The sequence below is a fragment of the Mus musculus genome, chromosome 13 (assembly GCF_000001635.26).
Source record: "Mus musculus strain C57BL/6J chromosome 13, GRCm38.p6 C57BL/6J".
Lineage (NCBI taxonomy): Eukaryota > Metazoa > Chordata > Mammalia > Rodentia > Muridae > Mus > Mus musculus.
The window spans coordinates 102,690,519-102,712,634 of record NC_000079.6 but is presented as its reverse complement, the minus strand read 5'-3'; the positions used below and the strand labels follow the sequence as shown (position 1 = coordinate 102,712,634).

The following is a 22,116-nucleotide window of genomic DNA, read 5'->3' as shown; positions in this document are numbered from 1 at the left end:
ACACAATCCCTTTTGCTGAATAATGAAGTAACAGTGGCTGTGTTCTTTAGCAACCCACTGTTTTGCACAAAACATTAAAACACAAATACTACCTGCAGTTATTTAGGACAGTACACATTTCATGTCATGTATGCCATACTGTGTGGGTGAGAGAGGGGAGAGAGCGAGGGAGGGAGAGAGGGAGGGAGGGGGGAGGGAGGGAGGGACAGAGGGAGAGAGGGGAGGACCGTTCTCTGCAGGATGATCAGTCTTCAGGCAGTAAACATACAGGAGGAAAAGGCTATGGTGGACATTTTGCCCGTACACCATCAGCATCCCACATGGACTGGAAGAAGGTTGACCGTCATCTTGTGCATGGGGCTGGGAAGGCTCTGCTATTCCTTCATGCATCTGCACCCCTGGGGTCCTTGACATGGCTGGGCTCATGTCACAGCACATCCTCACTCAAGGCTCCCTCCATTCCCTGTATAGATCTGCCATTGGAGAACAACTGCAGCCTAAGTTTGAAGGTGAACAAACTGCAGACTACCCAAGAACACGCTCATGTATGGTAACCAGACTGTAGTCAGTCAGAGCAGCTGAGCGCCAGCCAACAACGAGCTGTAATGTTCACACAAGGCAAAGTCTTCATGATACCTAAATAAGGCAAAGACTGCAGCAACCAATCAAGCCCTTTCTGTATGTCACTGCCCTTTCTGCTTATAAATCTCACATTGCTGGATGCAGTTCTCTGAGCCGCCACAGTTGAAGTATATCCAACTCATGAATCCTTCTTTGCTCAAATATACTCTGCCAAATTCAATTTGTCTAAACTTAATTTGTCTAAAGGTTATTTACAATAAAATTCCTCTATGGTTGTGTCTAACCCATCACCTATACCTACTGTCCAATGTCCTCTGGCATGTCCACCTTCTCCATTTAACTTACTTTCCTAGTGACGAATTCTCAAATTCCTATGAATCTCTCCCTCCACAACTAATGCTGGGAGGGAAATCTTGACAGATATATGGAGCTTTCTTGGGATATAACCTCAGAGAAGTTTCAGGCCACATAATTTATGATAATAACCAGTCAAATTAGGACTGAACCAGTCTACTGATAACCCTACAAGTACGGCATATAGTACCTATAAGCCCACATCTGATCCCCTTGCTACATCAGACCTTTACTTTTATCAAAACAAGTTTCATTTATTTGTGTGTGTGTGTGTGTGTGTGTGTGTGTGTGTGTGTGTGTGTGTACACCTTTGTGTGCAAATGCCTGTGAATGACTTAGCATATATCAGATCCCTGGGAGCTGGAATTACAAGTACTTATGAGCGACCTGATGTAGGTTTTGGGATCCAGAACAGCAAGGGCTCTCTTATAGAATTAAGTTCTTCCTTCTAAGAACATGGAATATCTTCCCATTTTTTTCAGAACATCCCCTAATTTGCTTCACCTCTTATCTGCTCCTATATTTAGATCATTCATTTATGATGTTTCTAAGAGATGATAAAGGGAGACCCAAGCTATTTAGAGAGCTCATGGAACAAACTGGATGTGCTAATGTACATTATATTTCTGAAATTAGGAGGTGGGCAGGAAGATAATAATTTGAGGCCAGTCTAAAAGACGCAGTAAGAGACCCTATCAATAACAGAGAGATGGAGGAAGGGGCAGAGGATGGCAGGAAGATGACCTATGGGCCAAATGAAAGGAAGACGAAGAAATGAATGTGTGGATGGTCTGAGGGATGCTTCACCCTCTGCTTTCCTCTGCCAGACTTGGACCCACATTGTAAACAGCCAGGTGCTCAGAGAACATTAAATAGAAAGGGCAGAGTATCTCCAATGAGCCTCCCTGCTTAATCTTCTGTGGGCAACAACAGACGTCAAGCATAACCCAAAGATTCTTCCCCAACTTCTATAATATTCAATTCAGTATTTCACTTTTAAGCTGTTAACAAGTGGCAGAATTGAGTAGGGAAGATGTGAGAGACAGCATGGCCTCAGGGACAGTGTCTCACAGCTCAGCTATGATGCAAGAGAGGCTGTCAAGTTGCCTGGCAGGTCTTTGCACTTTGGAACTGCCAATCACATCTGTCCAATTTTTGGAAAGAAACTTCCTCCCCTGGGGTATGAAGTCTCTAGCTTATCTGAATCATGGAGCCTAACATGCTTTTTGGTGTTGGTTGCTAAAATTAAGATTTAGAAATGATTTTATATAGAATTATTTGGTGGGGAGTGGGGGCTAGTATCCAGAGGTAGGTTGAAGACTTCTGTTTTGTCAGGAATTCTCCAGGTGGCTCTGGTGTTCAACTAGGCTTGGGAGCTGTCGTGGTCTAGTTTTTTGCTCTGTGCCCCAAGCTAACTCCCACTGTGCTAGAGAGTCACACTCTTAACATGTCCAGCTTCGAGCTAACCATTTTTCTATTGCTGTAATTCAAGCGCTGCTTCTGCATCAGAGAAGGAGGAAAACACTGTTGGTAGCTCCACTCTTGTGCTCGACTAATATTATACCAGCAGGCCAGTTATTTCATACTTCCGTAAACTTCAAAATTGCACTTTCGTCTTCTCAGAGAGTTGGACAAACCAGAGCATTAGAGAGCATCCCTTCTCAGAATGTTTCAGATAATGCCTGTGTTTGGAGAGTGGGCTGTGCTCATTTAAAAGCAATGGCTGCGGCTACAGGAAAGGGTATAATTCTTTCCTGGATTATAGGAGTTGCAGCTCACGCAGAGAGTCCTTTGTGATGGAGGCCAGTCAGTTTTTATGGACCTCAGTGCTATTTGCTTCAGTACACTTTGAAATGCAGGGTCAGCTCACTGGGCTACATCATGCAATAATAACACATTTTTATAGGCGTAGCTTGTCAGAGCAGCAACAACATGCAATACATAAAACCAATAAACACACACGATGGCTACAGATCCTATCCTAGTAACCAGATAAAGCAATAAAATTGACAGCAGCCATCAAAAAGCTCCCTTCCTGACTCTGTGGGGTGAATTTATTGTTGCTTAATACAGAGGAGCTGCCAATGGGCAGTGTGCTCAGGGGCAGCAACTCACAGGGCATGAAGTGGGGCAGGCCTGACACGTGAAAGCGAGATGGGCAGCTAGGGCTCGCCAAGGCTTGAGACCTTGGGAACTTTAGTGTAATGCATCTGGAGCAGAGATTTTCTACAGAATACTTTGGGTTTTCCACGTTATAAATTAATACTAAGAAAAATGGTATGTTATAGCATCTCTATCACTGTGAAGAGACACCATGACCACAGCAACTTTTACAAAGGAAAACATTTAACTGGGGCTGGCTAACACTTTCAGGGGTTCAGTCCATTATCATCCTGGCAGGAAACATGGGGTTCAGGCTAATGTGTTGCTGGAGGAGGAGCCAAGAATCAGCAGGCCACAGAAAGTGAGCTGTTTTGAGTTTCTGAGAACTCCTCCAACAAAGCCACACCTATTCCTGCAAGGCCACACCCACTCCTGCAATGTTACACCTTCTAGTAATGTCCTTTGAGCCTATGGGGGTCATTTTCTTTCGAACTACCACACAGAATGGTAGATCCACAGCTATTATCTTCCATCTTTAGCTCATATCCCTAAGGCAGGAATCAGTTGACATCTGACGGAACAAAAAAACCAATGAGCTGGTATTTTCTAAGACAGCATTTTGAATGTGAGATCCATCTGCACTTTGAGATGGGGGAAGGAGGAAGGAAAAGAGGAAGAGTAGGGTGGGCTATTACAGAGATCAGTCATTGACTGGGTCTCTACTATTAACCTCACCTCAACAATATCCTACTTACTGGAGGCTTGGCTAGAAATCCATTATAAACAGATTGCTCTTGGTATCGCTGGTGAGAGCCTCGTGGGAGGTGCAGTACCGGAAGCATTGGAAGGTGTTGACCACAGCTAAGGGTAAGTGGATGGGCTTGGTGATAGCAGTAAGCACTGAGAAAGGCTCAGGGACCAGAGGCCTGCAAAAATCTCAGCAGTTGTTCAAGTTATAAATCATGAGGGATGTGGGAGGGCTCGAGGAATGGGCTTTCTGCACAAGCCTGCAGACTGAGTGCGGGCTCCCTAGAACCCAAGTAAAAAGACTGGCAGAGCAGTGTGCATTTGTAACCCCAGAGCTGGACGTAGAGGCAGAGTGAGATGATGGATAGACCCCTGGTTTGGGTGCTTGCTTCTTTCAGTGAGGGATCCTGTCTCCTGTAGGATAGTGAAGCACTCTCATGACATCGCCAGCTGGCCTTCACTTGAACATTCACAAATGAGCACAAGCACACACACCCTGAATCTTTATCAAGTCCCAGTTGTGGATCTGGCCTTTGGAGAGCCGTAAGGGCAATAAAGGCATTGGAGTGTTCACTGGACATGGGATTAGGGTTGGCTCTATAGAGGAAACCTGCAAATCTCAGGAATTAGAGGACTGACTCTTCCAGAGGCAGGAATGACCAAGTAAGAAAGGCTGAAGTCCCTAAGTCGCAAAGAGGTTCATCCCAGCTGCTACCTGCCCAAGCAGCTTTCCCAGGGTTGAAGAGAAGACCCAGCTACTCTTAGCATTCTGACTGGATGTTACCATCGGTCAATCATTCTTTGACGTTTGACCAGCATTTCAGAATTAGTTAATGTATCTAACCTAAAACTGGTTATGGAATTTAATGAAAGCGCCCTTTGGTTTTCCTGGGGAAATTGGGGCCAGGAGTCCTCACAGATACCAGAATCCTCAAATATTCAAGTCCTTTATGCAAAAATGAATAGAATAGTAGTTTCATACAACCTGCATAATCTTTCCACATACTTTTTGTGTTTAGATAAACACAGTATATACTGCGTAAATAGTGATGTTGTCCGGGGAATCATGAAATAAAAAAAGTATACATATATCTAGTATTTGTGCAATCTTTTTCAAATATTACCAATCTATTGGTGTTTAAATTCCTGGATTCAGAGAACTGTAACTATAAATATTACAATAACTGAGTTCCAACCAGCAATTCAGACTTTAGACGATCCAGCCTGCACCGGAAGGATTCTGAGACTTGGGAACTGTCTTGTTCTGTCTGTCTGTATGCTTTCAATAGCCTCATACTGTTTGTCATTGCTACACCCTTGGGAATACCCCTGGACCGAACAGAAACTCTTCTCAGTAAACTGGCCTTATCATGTTCCCCGCAGCTTGTGTGCAGTGATACGTAAATCCACAAGGCTCCATTGTGAAGTTGTCCAATATTCTCCAAAGGGATTAACAGGCTTTGGAAGGCCAGCCTGGGAACCAGACACAATTCTTGCCCCTGTTGCTGTGTGAGAGAGGTCCAAGGACCAGAAACCTGGATAATAAAAAGAACAGTTTCGACCTTAGCCCACCTCTAAGTCTGCAACCAAAGAGCCAGAATAACAGATCATGGAAGAGGATCCGCCTTGTTGTGAAATGGCTGAAATCTCAACCTTTAAGGATGGGTGCGGACAGGCTTTACAAGTTTTGTTCTGTGGCACACCCTAGGGGCTTCTCAAAACTTTAGAAAGGAAATAATTGAGGTGACTAATAGAATCTAGTTGAGAGCAGAATTTATTACTTTGTCTCTTCTTTTAAATTCATTGGTTGGTTGGTTGGTTGGTTGGGTTTTTTTTTTGTTTGTTTGTTTGCTTGTTTGTTCGTTTTTATTCTTTTGTCATTTATAATGAGCATTAGATTTTGCTGGGACCTGACTTCCCCAAATGACTTGATGACAGAGAGCTCAGCCTCAAGCAAAATGTCAGAAGTATAAGAGAAAGAGAGCAGTGGGTCAGAGTTGGCCCCAGCATAGCCAAGTTGGGTGGAGGCTAGGCTGGGGGTGGGAGCCAGGGTGGGGGCTGGGCTTGGGGTGGGAACCAGGGTGGGGGCTGGGGTAGGCGAGTGAGAGGGGTGGGGTGGGGAGGGGAAGATGATAATGATTGTGGTAAATGCTCTTCTTTCTCAGATGGGTAGAGCTGACTGTGGGTCGCTTCTCACTGGAGGGACTGCCTCTGTGTCTCACAGCCATGTCTGGTCCTCCAACCACAGTACCATGGAAGACTCATATGAGTAAGACATATGTTCAGAAAAGCTCAGTGAACCCCCAGCCCAGCCCTAGGAACTAATAGAAAAGTCTGGTCACTCAAGGATGACAGTTTCTTCACTTGGGACAATTTTGCTAAACACATTTATCTGCCTTCTCTGGAAATCTTGAGCTAAATGTGTTGGTATTTCCATCTGAGAAAATATTTCACTGCAAAAATCAGCAAAATAGCAAACACGAGCAAGAATACAATAAGAAAGAAAATGCCCACAGCTGCCATACTACAGGATAGCGTGACATCGGAGAGCCTGACTCCCCTCAGCAATGGGGGATTTTCGCAAAGAGTGTCCTCTGTGTCCTCGAGTTTTTGCATGTTTTCTTTGTACCATTCTAAAAAGTAAATGTTTGAGCAAGTGCAGTCAAGGGGATTTTGTCTTAAATTAATGGTCCTCTGCTGGGACAAGATGGGGAGGAGACTGGGTAGGATGATGCTGATGCGATTGGAGGCCAGATTGAGGTAGATCCCCTTAAGATGACTAAGAGCCTCAATGCTACTGGATGTCAGCCTGTTGTGACTCAGGTCTACATGATTCATCATCTTCAGACTGGTGAAGGCGTGCTGGTCAATGGAGGAGAGATCACAAAAGGATAAAACCAGGATTTCTAGTCTTCCCAGTGTCTGAAGTGAGTTGGTCTTTTGAATATTCCCTTTTGGAAAGTGATTTCCCTGTAAGTTCAAATGCTGGAGTGCTGGCAGGCCATCGAAGAGCTGCTCACTGCTGATGTCAAGGAGGCTGTGGGAGAGATTCAGCACCTTCAAAAGATGGAGGTTCTGGAAGGGACTCTGTGCATCTTTCACCTTTAGTCGAGTAAATGCCAAATCTAGGAGTTCTAGCTGAGGGCATTCTTTGAATGCCTCCGTCTTGAGGCTCAGGGGTTCATTGTAGCTCAAGTTCAGGCTCTGTAAGTGAGACAGGTTTCGGAGTTGCAGGTTGCAACAATCAGAAGTTTCAATGTCATCATGGCTGAGGTCAAGTTCGCGGAGATTTTCTAGGTTTTCTAAACAGCCAGTACCGAGCTCAAGTCTCTTCGTGTTGCCCTTGATGGAAAGGTGAGTAAGGGAGGGGAAATTGGAAGCACTGATTTGGCACAAATTCTCAAACTTATTTGCACTGAGAACTAATTTCTTAAGTGTGCTTAGTCCCACAAGTCCAGAAGGCAATTCACTCAGGTGAGTGGCTGTTAGGTCCAGTTCCTGGAGGCCACTGAAGCAATGGAATGTGTTGGAGGAAATGTTGAAGAAATAATGCTTCTGTAGGTTGATGCTCTCCACAGACATTTCACAGAGACCCTCAAACACGGCAGGACTAATATCTTCGTCATCCATGTCCTCAAATGTCCCCAGCCAAAGAGACTGGATCGTAGAGTTCTTCAAACCCTTGAAGATAACTAGCAAGTTCTGAGTCCCTCCAAAGTTTAAACTTTGGAAGACAGCTGAGTCGAAAGCCCCCAGCTCTATTCCTGCAATGTCATTTCCATTTAAGTTAAGGCTCAGATTAGTGGCTTGCTGGAGAGAGCTCATATCTTCTTTAGACAGGTAATGGATAGCATTATTCTGAAAATCCAGGACCTTCAGCTTCTCTGTTGGGAAACCTTTGGGGAGCTTAATGGAGGAAATATGGTTGCTTCCGAGATAGAGACTTTCCAAGGTTTTTTGATTGTGCAGTGGGATAAAATCAATACTGGATATTCCTGTTTGGATGAAGAACAGATGCTTCAATGCCTTAGGCCCACTAAGTGCTGTCTCTGCCATAAATATCAGGGGATTTGCGGTTAGTACAAGTGTGTCTAACCGATGTTGGCTTTGGAAAGTATCTTCATGTATCCAGTAAATCTGGCACCTCAAAGAAGATAAGAGCATTCAGCAATCACTTATACAAGGACAAATGAACCCACACCAGCACAGTGGTAGATTAACAACTCCATTGTGTGCAATAACCACATAGTATACATTACTGAAAGGTAAAACAGAACTTTCTTCCATACTCGTAGTTTCTTGGATTAATGAATAGTCTTAGTTCTGAACACTCTGATTCAGAATTTAATATATATTCCTTGTCCCTTTTAGAGTGAATGCTCAGGGAATTTTAAATTTCTTTCTTTTATGGTAAGGAAGAAAACAAGTGATTTGATTGATTGTAAAAAAAACCAAACTATGATTTACTGCTTAATTTAATATAAACTATATCAAAAACTATATATCTGCATAGGAGACAATATATATTGCTAACATCGTGGGCAATATACAACCTATACAACCTTTACTGATTTTTTTTTTTTTTTGTGGAGGGCAGTGTTATTAAAGATTGAATCCAGGACCTAGCACATGCTAAGCATACATTCTACCAATGGGCTATAGTCTTGCTCTTTTCTCATCAGGTATATGCAAAAGGAGTTTATGAAGTACTATGTGTCAGATGATAGATGGGGAAATGCTTCTTGAACTGGAAAACAGTAAAGAAATCACCATTCTGGTATTATATCTAAAAAACACTGAATCAATTACACACTTGTGCACGTGAACACACACCCCTTTGTTTGCACACATGCGTACTGATGGCTCCCTCATCTACCCACAAGTGAGTAGTGATATTGGCGGTAGCATCTCACAATGGTGCTTACAAACAAGAAATATCATCATAGGTGTGTGTGTTCTCCCGCTCTGCAGGAACGTAAGGACCAATGTGGAAATCTGCTACGAGGGTTAGAGGTGTCTCGGAAGCCTCAGGCTTCTCTCTTCTTTCCACATATGCAAGTTGCACACCCTCACTTGCTTTGGATATTTCTGCCCATTTGTTCTGAAACATTGCTTCAGCATTCACATAAAACTTTTCAGCTATATTTCACTAGTTGGAATCATGATTCGCCTCTAGAGCAGATAATGGAACTCTTTATCCAATTTGTATAAAACAGGTAAATAAAGAGCTAATAGAAGCCAGATGTAGGGGTGCTAGCCTTTAATCCTAGCTCTCAGGAGGTAGTAGCAGGCAATGATCTGTGAGTTCAAGGTCAGCCTGGCTGACAGAGTGAATTCCAAGACAGCCAAGACTACATAGAGAGACTTTGTCTCAAACAAATGAAAACAAAGTTACTAGAGAGATCTATGAATTTCTCTTAAAATACCATTGCTCAGTGACAGCCAACTCTATTAACAGGCAGTGTAATATGGTATCTGATTTGATCAAGATTTTTTTTATTTTTGCCATCAATAATTCTTAGACCAGTGGTTTACAACCCTCCTCATGCCACAGCCCTTTAATACAGTTCCTCATGTTGTGGTGACCCTCCAGCCATAAAATTATTTTGTTTATATTTCATAACTGTAATTTAACTATTGTTACGAATCATAATGTAGACATGCAGGACATCTGATATGTGACCCTGTGAAAGGGCCGTTCCACCCCCAAATGGGTCCTGACCCACAGGATGAGAACCACTGCCTTAGAACTTTCTAGACAGCTCTACTAAGGCAGAGCTAGAGAACAGAATATTTTCTTCCTAATTGACTGGCATTTATTTGCAATAGAAAATAGCACTCGGAATGCATTTCTTAGGAAAGGATAAACACACAAGCAGCTTCTCTGTGGCCCTAGAGGAGATATCGGAGACACTTGGGATGTAGAATACAGTTTTGCTTAAGTAAAATGTCAAGGGCACTCAAGGAACTGAAATACCTACCTGGTTAAATCCAGGAAGGTGAGATTGATAAGTCTGCTGAAGGTCGTGTTTTGAATGGTAGGCAAGACATTAAAGCTGAACTCCAAACATTCTGTTGAGTTTGGTAAAGTGCCAGGAATTTCATTGAGACCTAAATTTTCACAGTTGTATGTTTTGTTGACTTCTTTCTGATGGGAGAAGCAATATAAATTAATACTGGATTCAGTAGTTTGATTCACTCTCTAGAAAATTCATGTGTGATTTGCTTTTTGAGAAGCCATCCCATGTCTAGTAACCTTTATCAAAAATATACTTGCAAAACTACAAAATGCTTATGCACAATCATATTCATCATAGGGTTTTTTTTTTTTTGTAAGAAACCACAAAGAATAATAATAAAGCACTCTATCTTGCTTGGATGACGATTCAGATAAATCAGTGAGTAAGACATTTGTGGTCCATCAGAGAACTCTGAGTGATGGCATTAGATGATGTTGAGAAAATTACACTTCATTAGCCAAGGACTGGCTGTAAGCCAATGTATGGAGGGCACACCTCTAATCTCAGCACTAGGGAGAGAGAAACAGGAGGTCTGTGAATGGACTCCAGGGCAAGACCCTGTCTCAACAAATAGACACCCTCCTCCCCCCAGACAAGCAAACAAATGACAATTTAAAAAAAGAGAGAGAGCTTTCTAGCACGCACAAGCCTGTTTTCACTCTTCAGTACTGGAAGAGAAAAAGACTGTCAATCGCTACTCTATAATTGGTATGCGTCTAGGTGAACAAACTGTGGTTCTCCCTAGAGGAGCCCCTATAGAAATAATAGTATTGCCCAAAACAAGCTACTAAATGAAAGAATACATTTGAATCTAGTCAAGACTTTAGGCCTAGTTTTATGTCTCCACGTGAGCAACAGAGCAGATTTAAGTTAAAAAAGTCATAAAGAAACAGTCAGACAAATACAGAAAGTGAGATGGTCCGTACAGTAACTGGAGAAAGAAGGGGACAGAGGAAAGAAAGGAGGAGGAAGAGGGGAAGGAAACCTTGGTTAAGAAATAAAGAAGAGGCTAGTGATGGGACTCAGTGGATAAGGACACTTGCCACCAAGCCTGCCAACTTGAGTTTGCGCCCTTGGAACTCACAGGATAGAAAGAAAACCAACCGATTCATGCAAGTTGTCCTGGCAAGTTGACTCCCACCCACATGCCGTAGTGTGTACACACACGTTGAAAAGTTCTTTTAAAAGAGAAAGATATATACATAAGTTGACTTAGAAAAGCAAACAATAGACTAACCCTTGCATGATTTTGAAAACTGTTAGGAAAAGACATTCTATAAATCATCAGAGTACTTGGCTGACACGATTTAATGATATTGAGAAGTAATAAATTTTCCAAAGAGGTGGTTGCGGGGGGTATGGGGGTGGGAGTGGGAGTGAACTTCTTAACATCAGTAGCTAATGGGATTATGTAAAAGACAGGCTTAGTCTTTTTTGAGGTGCACATTGAAGTAGCTAGAGATTAAATGACATGTTTGAGATTTGTTTTAACATACTTTAGTAAAAAAAAAAAGGTAGAGAGAGAGAGAGATAGATATCAGTCTATAATCCCAGCACTTTGGAGGCTCAGACAGGAGGATTGCTATGAATTTTAGCACGTCTGAGATAGAGAAAGCCCCTGTTTCAACAAACAAACAAACAATCCAAACAATAAGAAAAGGAGGGGAGGAGAGAGAACTGGATACAGAAAGATGAGCCACAGGGACCAGCAGGACTCAGATATCTCACAGCCTACGTGAACTCAAGTGCTGCTGGCCCTTGGATGGTGAGGGAAGGATATTTGGAAGTGCTTGTAACTATTTTGTAATACATTTTCTAGATGCAATGTTAAAAGGAAAACTAAGTAGCATAGATTTGGGGCATTTCAACCTTAACACATAAATCATTTCCCCTTTTTGGGTCTGCAGGCTGTGACTACCAGACTGTGGGGCTTTGAGTCCAGCCTGTGTCCAACATAGTTGAAGATCCTGAAATCTATAAGGATTGCCTCCTCAATCCCTAATCTAAGATTCAGATCTTGAACTAAGTAGATACGGGAATATATTCATCAGAAGGCCACAGAACTCTATGGTCACGGTTTATCTGATAGTGCTACAGTAGAGAGGGCTGGTGTATGTCTGATGGGGGGGGAGTAGGTAGGAAGGTCTGATTATGTGCATCCCACCTTGGGGGGCTCCTAGGAAAGAAAAGTACCATTGAAAGTACCGGAAGATGAACAACAGGGACCACTCCTTATATATCTCACAGATATCTCAGATATCTCACATCCTATTCGAACTCACACAACCACCCCGCTCCTGGTCCTGGATGTGCTTGCTAGCCCACTGAGGCTGCCCCACCCCAGTGTAGTTCAGCTACCTTCCACTGCTGACAACAAACAGATTTCCCTAATCGGAGACAGAAGTGCACACACCTTCCTTTGCTCTGAAGGGCCAGCTCTTGAGCTGGCATCCTTTTAGTTCCTTTTTGCTTAACTCTATTTCCTGCTCCGTGGCACACTTTCTCCTGGCTCCACTAAGCATGCGCATCTCCAGGAAATCACTGGTTTCCTTTTGTGCTGTGAGGTTATTATAAGTGTCACTAAAGAAAATGCCATATTTATATTCCCTTGTAATTTATTCTCCATTTTTATAGACCCAGAGTCCTCTAGGCACTGTCACAAATCCATCCACGTAATGTCCTTGAAATGCACACTTTGCATTTAAAACTTAGATTTAGCTGACTGGTGGGAAAAAGCACATTACCAGACTGTCCCTGGTGCCTATGACTGAGGCTCACCCAGAGAGAACCTGTGTGGACAGCCCTGGGCTCAGTGCTACTATGGTTCCCGATCCCTTGGACACTATACTTTTTTTTTTTCTGGTCCCCGTTGGCATATTCCATAAGTGTGGAGAAAAGGGAGTCCCCCAGTCTGCCAGTTCTATTATAATCCTACAGCAAAAGGTCTAAGGCTAACGATTTCCCTCTCCTGCATATACACGCCAGGGACACTGAAATTATTTCCCATGTCAGCCTCTCCTGAGCTTTCTAAGCACTTTACTGCACTGATGGGATTCAGAAAGTAGGGGCTGCAAGGCAGATCTCTGCTGAGCTGGGGCCACGGGAGCTGCTAGAAAAGGCTAGGTAAGGCAATGATATAGCAGAGACAGACAGACAGACAGACTGATAGTGCCAAGCAGAAGCCCACCAAAGCCTTTTCCACTTTCAGACCAAACAGGTCTTGGGTTCTGTTAGCAAATCCTCTAGGTTCTGCCCACCAGTTACCTAACAACAGCTGCCTGACTATATACCACCTGGAGTCAGGCCTAAGGACTATTCAGCTTCTCTCTCCCTATGCTCCCCCAACCCTCTACGTGGTCCCAGCCTGTCTCTTCTCTTCCCCTCTCTCCTCTCTCTACTGTTCTTCTCTGTCCCTCTCCTTTCTCTGCCCCATCCTACCAATAAACCTTTTACATATTAGGCCTGTCACATGGCTTGAATGTTCAGGTGGACACCTTGGCCAGGTCCACGGAGGTGCCCTCTCCTGGCACATTACACCGACGCCAAAACAGAACAGGTCTCACACACACACACACACACACACACACACACACACACACACCCTCTACAGTGAACTTTCTCAACACAGTGACTAAGGTTAAAGCTTTGGGTGAGTTCTAACAGCACAGCATGGGGTCATAGAGGACCGCCCCTACTTCAAAGGATGAATAGGGAGGATGCAGGAAAGCAACACACCGTTCAGTCGCTCCCAGGACCCATCATGCACTTTGGGATTTCCTCCCCGGCCGACATCTCCCATGCCAGAGCTCTCTGAGCCCCGTGTGATTATTCTTTCTGGAGATGGGCAGTTTCCAAAGCTGTTTTTTCACTCTTTCTCCTTGACTGGCTACACTGCAGACAGGGCCCATCCTTAACGTGAATTTCCGGGCTGGCTGGGCTTCAGCAAAGCCACTCAGATGCTTGCAACTGCACACACTCTGCTCCGGCTCAGGAAGCGCACTGGGACCTGTGCCAATCGCTTTGTCCTCAGCTTGGGCACAGAGCTGGGCCTCTGTCACCCAGAGCAGGGCTCCCAAGTGCTGCTTTTGTTTTGCAACCCGCTCTCCCTTGCAAGAGTTCCTTTGCATTTTTCCAATCAGGACGTTATTTTGTTTCTGCTGTATCTCAGCTCCCGCGCGTACGGCTGCATTTTCTCTCCTTGCAAGCCTTGAGACGTTTTTTTCTAATTTGGAAGCCTTTGAATTTCGCTGGAATGCTTATTCCCACCTTTTCTGGATGTCTAGTACACTTGACACACGCAGGCAGGAGGCCTTGGAAATACCGCCCCTCCCCCACCCCTCCCCCACCCCTCCCTTTAATCACCCCTTGAACCAAAGGAGCAATTTTTGACTGGTAAGCTGAATTCCTGAGCAAAGATTACTCTTTGACAACAAAGCAAAGCAAACAAAAAAAAAACAACAAATGAAACAAAACCTCCCAGGAAGACACAGCCCTAAAATTACCCCATTAAGGTGATTTCTCTGGGTGAAGGACCTTCCAGTTAAACCTACTTTGTTTCCGAAGTCTCTATAGCAGCTGTTCTCAACCTGTGGCTTGTGACCCGCTTTGGGGATGGGGTGTGTTGAACAACCCTTTCATTCAGGTCCCATATCAGATATCCTGCATATCAGATATTTACATTACGATTTGTAACGGTAGCAAAATTATGGCTAAGAGTAATTTTATGCTTGGGAGGTGTCTTAGTTAGGGTTTTACTGCTGTGACAGACACCATGACCAAGACAAGTCTTATAAAAAAAAACAACATTTAATTGGGGCTGGTTTACAGGTTCAGAGGTTCAGTCAATTATCATCAAGGTGGGAGCATGGCAGTATCCAGGCAGGCATGGCGCAGGAGGAGCTGAGAGTTCTATGTCTTCATCCAAAGGCTGCTAGTGGAAGACTGACTTCCAGGCAAGTAGGGTGAGGATCTTATGCCCACACCCACAGTGACACACCCATTCCAACCAGGTTACACCTATTCCAACAAGGCCACACCTCCAGATGGTGCCACTCCCTGGTCCAAGGATATACAAACCATCACAGGAGGTCACCACAACATGAAGAACTGCACTAAGGGGTGACAGCATTAGGAAGGTTGAGAACCACTGCTCTACTGAATTAGCCTGCTTGCCTTCAAATCTAAGCTCACGGCAGTGTGATACCTGGGCCTCTCTTTTCCCAGCTATAGCTTGGGGATAATAAGCTCACCCTGCAGGCAGGGGTGCTGTGAAAAGCATCCAGACAAGGGCCTGACAGGCCCTGAGCAGGAGGAGTCCCCACTTATGGAATCCTCACATCACCCCACCATCTAAAGTTCCTGGAAAGCTTTTGCATCTGTGGACTTGGAGTTCTTAAAGCCCACCCCACTCCTAGAAACAAAAAGACTTTATCTTACCCTGGTTTTGAGTGAGCAGAGTGGTCAAGAGGAACATATTTGAAATGGGGTCTGGGAAGTAAGCTAACAGTCTCTGGAAGTAGTCCAGACTGCTTTGAAACTGTTATAACGTAACAGTAGCAATCGTGGAACACTAGCAAGCTAGTCTCTAAAGGCCTAGTCACGGTTGTAATTTTGTTATATGCATACAGAGAACATGAAGCATTTAGCAACAGAAGATTCTCTGTGGAGTCTTCGTGAGTTTTATTACAATCTTCTCAGAATTTGCATGTAGGTTGGAACTTTTTTAAGCAAAAAATCTTATTAAAATATTAATCCCGACTTCTGCCCAACATACACGTATACACAGATGTATACATCAGTCCTTGAGCAGTGAAACATAGAAATATGAAACAATAAATCTTCCAGAAGAAACTGTGGAATAATATCATCATAGCCTGGGGCAGGCCAAGATTTCTTAAACTAGAAATGCATTAAAAATAACAGGGAAAAATGTTAACTTGAGCTACGATAATACTAAGAACTTCCAGTTGGCAAAAGATACTTTTAGAGTTGAAAGGGACGTTTGAGAGTAGAGGAACATGTTGGCATTCAGGTAAGGAAGAGCCCTTACAAATCAAGGCAACAACGGAGAAAAAGGGCAAAAGACATAAGCATTTCACTTACTCAAAAGTGGTAGGAGAGGGCTGGGGGTATATCAGCGACATGATGCTTGTCTACCATGAGACTAACACTGGGTTTGACTCTCATCAGTGCAGGGAGAGAGGAGGTATGTAAACTACTGTGACCATATACTCAATGTAATAATTCGTCAGTATGAATCCCAATAAAATACTATTTTCCCAACTGTTAGAATGGCTCACATTTAAAATCAAATGATAATAAGACTCCAAAGCAATCAAAAGTCACATAAGATGCCAACGAATGTTAATTAGTAGCAATGTTTTATAAAGCTAGCAGTGCATACTATACAGACCCCCCTCCACACACACACACACACACACACACACACACACACACACACACACACACCCTATGAGCAAATATCTCTATGAAGATATCTAATGTAAATATGTATGTTTGTTTACTAAAGCAAGACATAATCATGAAACTCCTAAGCCAACATCATATATACCTTCCAAAAATTATGAACAATGCAATTTTCTATTAATAGAAATACATAAATTGTGGTAGGGGTCTTGAACCCAAAAGAGTATCACTCAACAGTAGGACTCAACAAATGACTGTTGCATATGTCCTCAGAAAGTGTCACCAATTCAATGTCAAGCAAAAGTAGCCAGGGAGCTGGAGTTTCTACGATAGGACCCCAAGTGTATAAAGTTAGTTTTTAACAGGTACAAAAGCAACCATGATGATGGACCTAGTGCCTGGGAGGAGGCTTGAAGGCTCCTGGGGTGTTGAGTTCCTACAGTGTCTTGAGCTGTGTATGGAGTACCTGAGTATGTTTATTGGTGAAAAGACAATTAACTGCATATTTAGGGCCCTGTGGACTTTCTGTATGTGTGTCTTGCTTCAACTAAAGTTTAATAATCTGAAAAGAAAATTTTTATTTTACAAAACAAAACCTTCTTATCATGGTAGGCAAGATAAGCTCCGGATGGTGAGTCACGGGGACAGACAGGCAGCAAGTGCCTACTGATGCTTGAAGTGGGAAGTGGAAGAAAAGGAAGTAAGGAGAAGGCTGGGTCGAGGCAGGCTAGTTTGGATGGAGGAGACCACACATGGAAACCAAAAGCATAGTCTTTCCTAATCGGCCCTGCATTCTCCCACGTGCCTGTGCCCTAGAGGTCAGGAACACTTAGAAACAGGCTCCCATCATATTCATGCATTAAACAGTTTAGGAACTCAGCTGCTTAGAAAGAATAAACGAGGGAAGGGGGAAGAGAGAAGAGAGATTGAATGTTAATAAAACACAGGGTCTTTAGGGGATGCACTGAGCCCCACCCTCAGGACCTGAAAGGCACAGTACTGGAGGCCTAAGGCAGACAACTTCTCTCTTTTTGCCCCATTCCTCTTCCCTCTGCCAATGTAGGGGTCATGTACAAAAGGGAACTGGCAGCTCCAGAGCCTGGTGTCATCCTTGGGTAGTTTGAATGGCTCAGTACCTCCGCTGGAAGCTTCCTTCCTGGACTCCTTGTGGCCTCAGAAGGGCTAGACTGACTTCCCACAAGTGCTGCACTGCATATTGCCTTGCTCTGTGAAACTCCAATGAATGGGAGGACCATTCCATCTGGAGATGATGTCAGCAGGTGCCTGGCATTTGTCCTTGGTCACTGAGGTGATGTCCCCATCCTGATCCCCCTAAGACATCTACATGATGCATGACATTGAGCTCCCAGCTTAAATGTGGTGAGTGGAGCTGGGGCTGCTGAAGGAAGGCCCTTCCCTCTTTTACTTCTTTTATGTGCTGAGTTGTGTCCCATCCTCCCAACCATGTACTCCTGCCACTGATTCTAACTCCGAGGACACCATGCCTCAAGTGACTATAACTGGAGAGAAGGCCTTTCAAGATATGATTACAGTAAAATGAGGAATGCTGGGTAGGTCCTGAGCCAGCATGACTAATGTCCCAATAAGAGAAAATGAGACACACTTAAGCATGGGGAGAGACACAAGAGGACAACCAACGATAAGCCAAGGGAAAGTCCTCAGAGGAAAACAACCTTGCTGTTACCTCCATCCTGGATCTCCAGCCTCCAGAAACGACAAACAATACATTCCTACTGTGTAAAATCCCTCACTCTGAAGCTCTGCTTCTGGAAACCCAAAGAAACTAATATAACATCCCTGCCTTGGATTTCCCTGGTATCCTATTTCTGCTCAGTCTGGGAGCATCCCGAGTCTACCCAAATCCAAGGCTAACAAGCTTCTGTTTATTTCTGCTCCAGACTTTATTCCAGTCCTGGCTTTGGGTTCAATTTATACCCTTGACTTCTAGCTATCCCTGGCCTACATTCTCCTTTTGGTCTCCAAGTAGGAAAGCGGCTAACCGAGCCATCAAGGCTCACAGTCTTTTCTGTCTTCGCCATTTGTCAAGCAGGCCCACGTGGACTGGCTACTGGCCAGGGTCAAGGACAGTGGTAGGGAGGTTTAAGATGGCAAAAGATCGAGGCCATTCTCTCTCTCTCCATTCTCTTCATGGTTTCCCATGCATTGATAAATATTGTTACAGTTTAAACCAGAAGGTTTGAGTTGCCTCGGGTCTCAGATTTACTCTGGTTGGTTAGTCCTACAGATGGAAGGGTTTGTCTAATTGGAGGAGAAGATCAATCTGTATTCACAATGATCCTTATAAATTTTCTGAATCTTGGCATGAGCCTGTCTTTACTAGCCCTTCTCAAGACAGCTAAGAAACCAAAGGGTTCTGTGGGGAGTGACCATGTCCTAGGACAGTGGACAAACAGCTTTAGGCATCAGGATTGAGGGGATCTGCTCTTTGCACCAAACCCCTGATGATATCTCCCGTTGTCCTTTTCAGGACAGTAGAGACTGCGAGCCAAAGCTCAGATGAATCTGTATACGATATCTCAAGTTTTTCAGCAAGTGTCAGCAGCTGGGTAGAGACAAATAGTTTGGACTCACCTCAATGCACTTCTGATCTGAGGATGTGGTGGCTCGGCAACTGGCCAAGAAGAGGGCCACTAAAAAGAAGCAGCTGATGTCCGGAGCCATCCCAGGTCCAGAGCAAGCCCAGCTGCGTAGGATTATCTAATGCTCAGAGCCAAGCAATCTAATCACACTCTAATAGCCCTGGCAATTTGGCAGGCAATGAAGTGCTCAGAAGGTCGATCTTAGAACCGAAATGCTGGGAGCTGCTCAGCATTTGTGGATCTGTCATGCAAAAGGAAAAAAAAAAAAAAAAAAAAAAAAGGGGAAGTTCTTTTTGCATACCAACCATCTTGGCCAAAAATAACTAAGAGCCCTACCCCATGATGGCCTACTGCATTTCCTGTCAAACACACGGATGAGTTGTGCAGCTCTCTAGAATCTCACTACGATGCTTCCCACTGCGTTGAAGCCAGTTTCAAGGGGTTTGGGCCACTTAGCCAATTTCTAGTCTCTATCCTTGTGAGAGTCTGTGGATGTAGGAATTTGCTGCACTCACAATGGACACCACTTCTTCTAGCTGTCCCTGTGAGTGGTTAGGAGAAGGGTAGAGCAGGGCAGAGTGCTTTCCTGCAGCAAACCTGAGGGCTTTGACACTGGGGACTGGGGCAGAAGGAGATAGGCCCAACGGTCCTGCTAGCTGAGTGAACCTCATCTGCTTCCTGGACCACTGCTGTTCTTTCTGTGGACAGATTACTTTCTCTCTCACCCTAGTGACTTAGGACTGTTAAAATGGCTCAGGTGAAAGCCCCTTGTCTGGTTTCACAAAAGGCTCAAAGTTAAACAAGACAGCTGGAGCAGAAATAAGTATATCAGCTTGGGGTCCCTTTTGCCTTAGAAATAGCTTTGACATTGAATAAGTCAGTTGTTAGAGTGATTTCTTAGCATGCATTAAACTTCCAAGTTTGATCCCCAGCATCCCATACAACAAACAGTCATGGGCATACCCACCAGAAATTCAGCATTCCGGAGATAGAGGCAGGAAGATAGGTCACTCAAGGTCAGAGGGAGTTTGAGGCCAGCCCAGGTTACAGGAAATCCTTTCTAGGGGGTGAGGGGAGAAAAAAGCAATAGGGGCAGTAATTATTTGGAAGATCAAGGAGTGGCAGGGAGAGAAAAAGATCAAGCATTTACCCAGTGAACTTAGCTACCACAGGTCTTTTCTGACCTTGAACCGGTTGATATATGGGGGATAGCTGGTGTTGCCTTCTAAAACAATTGAATAGACTTGAATAGTAGACAGGACAAGGGATGTTCACTCCTCTCTTTCAGCAGAGGCTGAACAGGGGCAGGAAAAGCTTCTCCTTTGGGCTTCGTTAGGGATGTTCTCAGTAACGAGGCGTTCCATAAAATGCCATCCTCACCAACAAGCATACCTCTGAAGATGCTATTTGCAAAACATGATCTAAGCCAATAAAGGTGCATGGCAGGGCACTTTACCTCACAGAAGGCACCCCTCACAGTGAGGAACCAAAGGGGCTAAGCCTCAGGTCCACTGCTGGCCATCTGAGTGACCTCCAAAAAAGACACCACAGTTCCCTGGATGTAGTTTCTTGTCTGTAAGACTGGGGCTGTTGTGCTTATATCACATGGTAGTTATGAGGATCAAAAGGGATCATTTGTAGGAAAACGCTTTCTTAACCTTAAAGCCCTGCATAAACATAAAGAAAGCAAAGGGACGGGATGTGGGCTGTGAGCCACCGATCCCAATGTCATGTAAATATCACTCTCAGGAAATTGTCTCCTACCCCAGAGACACTGAAAAGGTGTATTGCTTTCTGTCTTGAAGAAAGGTTTGATGGCTCCGTTAAGGCCATAAGATTTTGTCATTTTTCTGAGGCCATGTCATTTGCATATGATTTGCGTGCGTTTGCATAATGGATTCAAAAGACTCCCTGCCAGTGTATAAGAGTAAAAGAAAAATAAATGAATACGAGTGACCTTCTGCCACAGCATTCAAATCAAATATTCAGGGCATAATACCCTGAAATATGAAATAGATTAAAATTTAAACTATTGCAAACAGATAGGAAGATAGGTTTTGGAGTTCAGAAGCAAGAATGAAGCCCTTATTTGGTTCCAGATTGTATAGAATCACAGTCCCCTAAAGGTCACCCCATTCAAACGATTTTCATGCCTCAGTTCTCCCCTCCACAGCCCTTGGCTCCACCGCTGTGGTTAGACAGGCTGCACTGTTTTTCAGGCTTCCCCAGAATGTCTCAGCGACAGAAAACTCACCATTCCTCAAGAAATTGGTCTGGGCAATTTTAGCTGTTAATATATACGGTATGGTCTTTTATTTGACTGTAAAAAAATCTTCCCTCTATTGTACCCATAGTGTTCCTGGTTCCCTCTAGCTACTAAGTGGGTAAATTCAAACCCTTTCATATCCATCAGTCCTACAGGTACTTAAAATGATAATGTCTCCAATCCTTCCCCTTTGTAGGTTAAAAATGTCCAGTGCTTCTATGTCACAAGCTTATGCATCATCAGTCCTTGCAGTCTGCTTGTGAGGACTTCCCAAAGATCACAGAAAAGTGAGTTCGAATCCCGTCCTTGTCACTAACTGGTTCTGTATCGTTTAGACTATCAATGGTGGAAATAGACTAGTCCTTCGTTTCTTTAAAACTTTTATTTTATTTACTATTGATCTCTACGCACGTTTGGCGTGTTTGGGCTGATGTGGCGGTCAGAGGACAGTTCCGTGGAGTCAATTCTTCCCTTCCATCTTTATGTAGGATCTGGGAATTGAACGCAGGTCACCAGGCTTGTGCAGCAAGCACCTTTAGCCACTGAGCAACCTCCCTGACGCTTGGCTATTTTTCTCTAAGGAACTTCTTTATTTAAGACCCTATTACTCTACTTTAAAATTATAGTTTCCAACTTACTGATGTAACAAAGTAGACTTGAGCCAATAAATGGAGTTACACTTGCTGTGTCCTGACGATCTGCTCTCTGCGTCTTCCTCCAGATGGCCTTGCTTCATCTTGGCAAACAAAAACTAGCAAAGGCTATCTGGTGCAAGGGGTGGGAGGGAACTATCACATTCTAACACTAATCTACTCACAGTGCCATGGGCTGGGGTGTCCAGGAAGAGAGAGAGCAGCCATGGTTCACACAGAGAGCGATTTCTTTCAGAGAGAAAGAGGATAAGCAGAGAAAAGGCAGTGGGAACATTTATTTCTATTGACCAGTTGCCACAGCAATAGGTGTCCTTATATGAACTATTAGCATGGATTTGCATACA

The 22,116-nt window shown here is 44.0% G+C and overlaps 1 protein-coding gene across 2 annotated transcripts; it reads right to left on the bottom strand.

The window, feature by feature from the left end:
* Positions 1-6,003: 6,003 nt before the first annotated feature.
* Positions 6,004-19,088, bottom strand: Cd180 (CD180 antigen). Of its 2 annotated transcripts, none has more exons than NM_001360519.1 (3): positions 18,846-19,088; positions 9,768-9,934; positions 6,004-7,781 (listed from the first exon to the last, which is right to left on the bottom strand). In NM_001360519.1, exon 3 carries the CDS (start codon positions 7,609-7,611, stop codon positions 6,202-6,204), a length of 1,410 nt encoding a protein of 469 aa, NP_001347448.1. In that variant the 5' UTR covers positions 7,612-7,781; positions 9,768-9,934; positions 18,846-19,088; the 3' UTR covers positions 6,004-6,201. The 2 variants fall into 2 exon arrangements, with proteins under 2 accessions (NP_001347448.1, NP_032559.2); NM_008533.2 differs by having other exon boundaries at positions 6,004-7,930; positions 18,846-19,077.
* Positions 19,089-22,116: the final 3,028 nt, after the last annotated feature.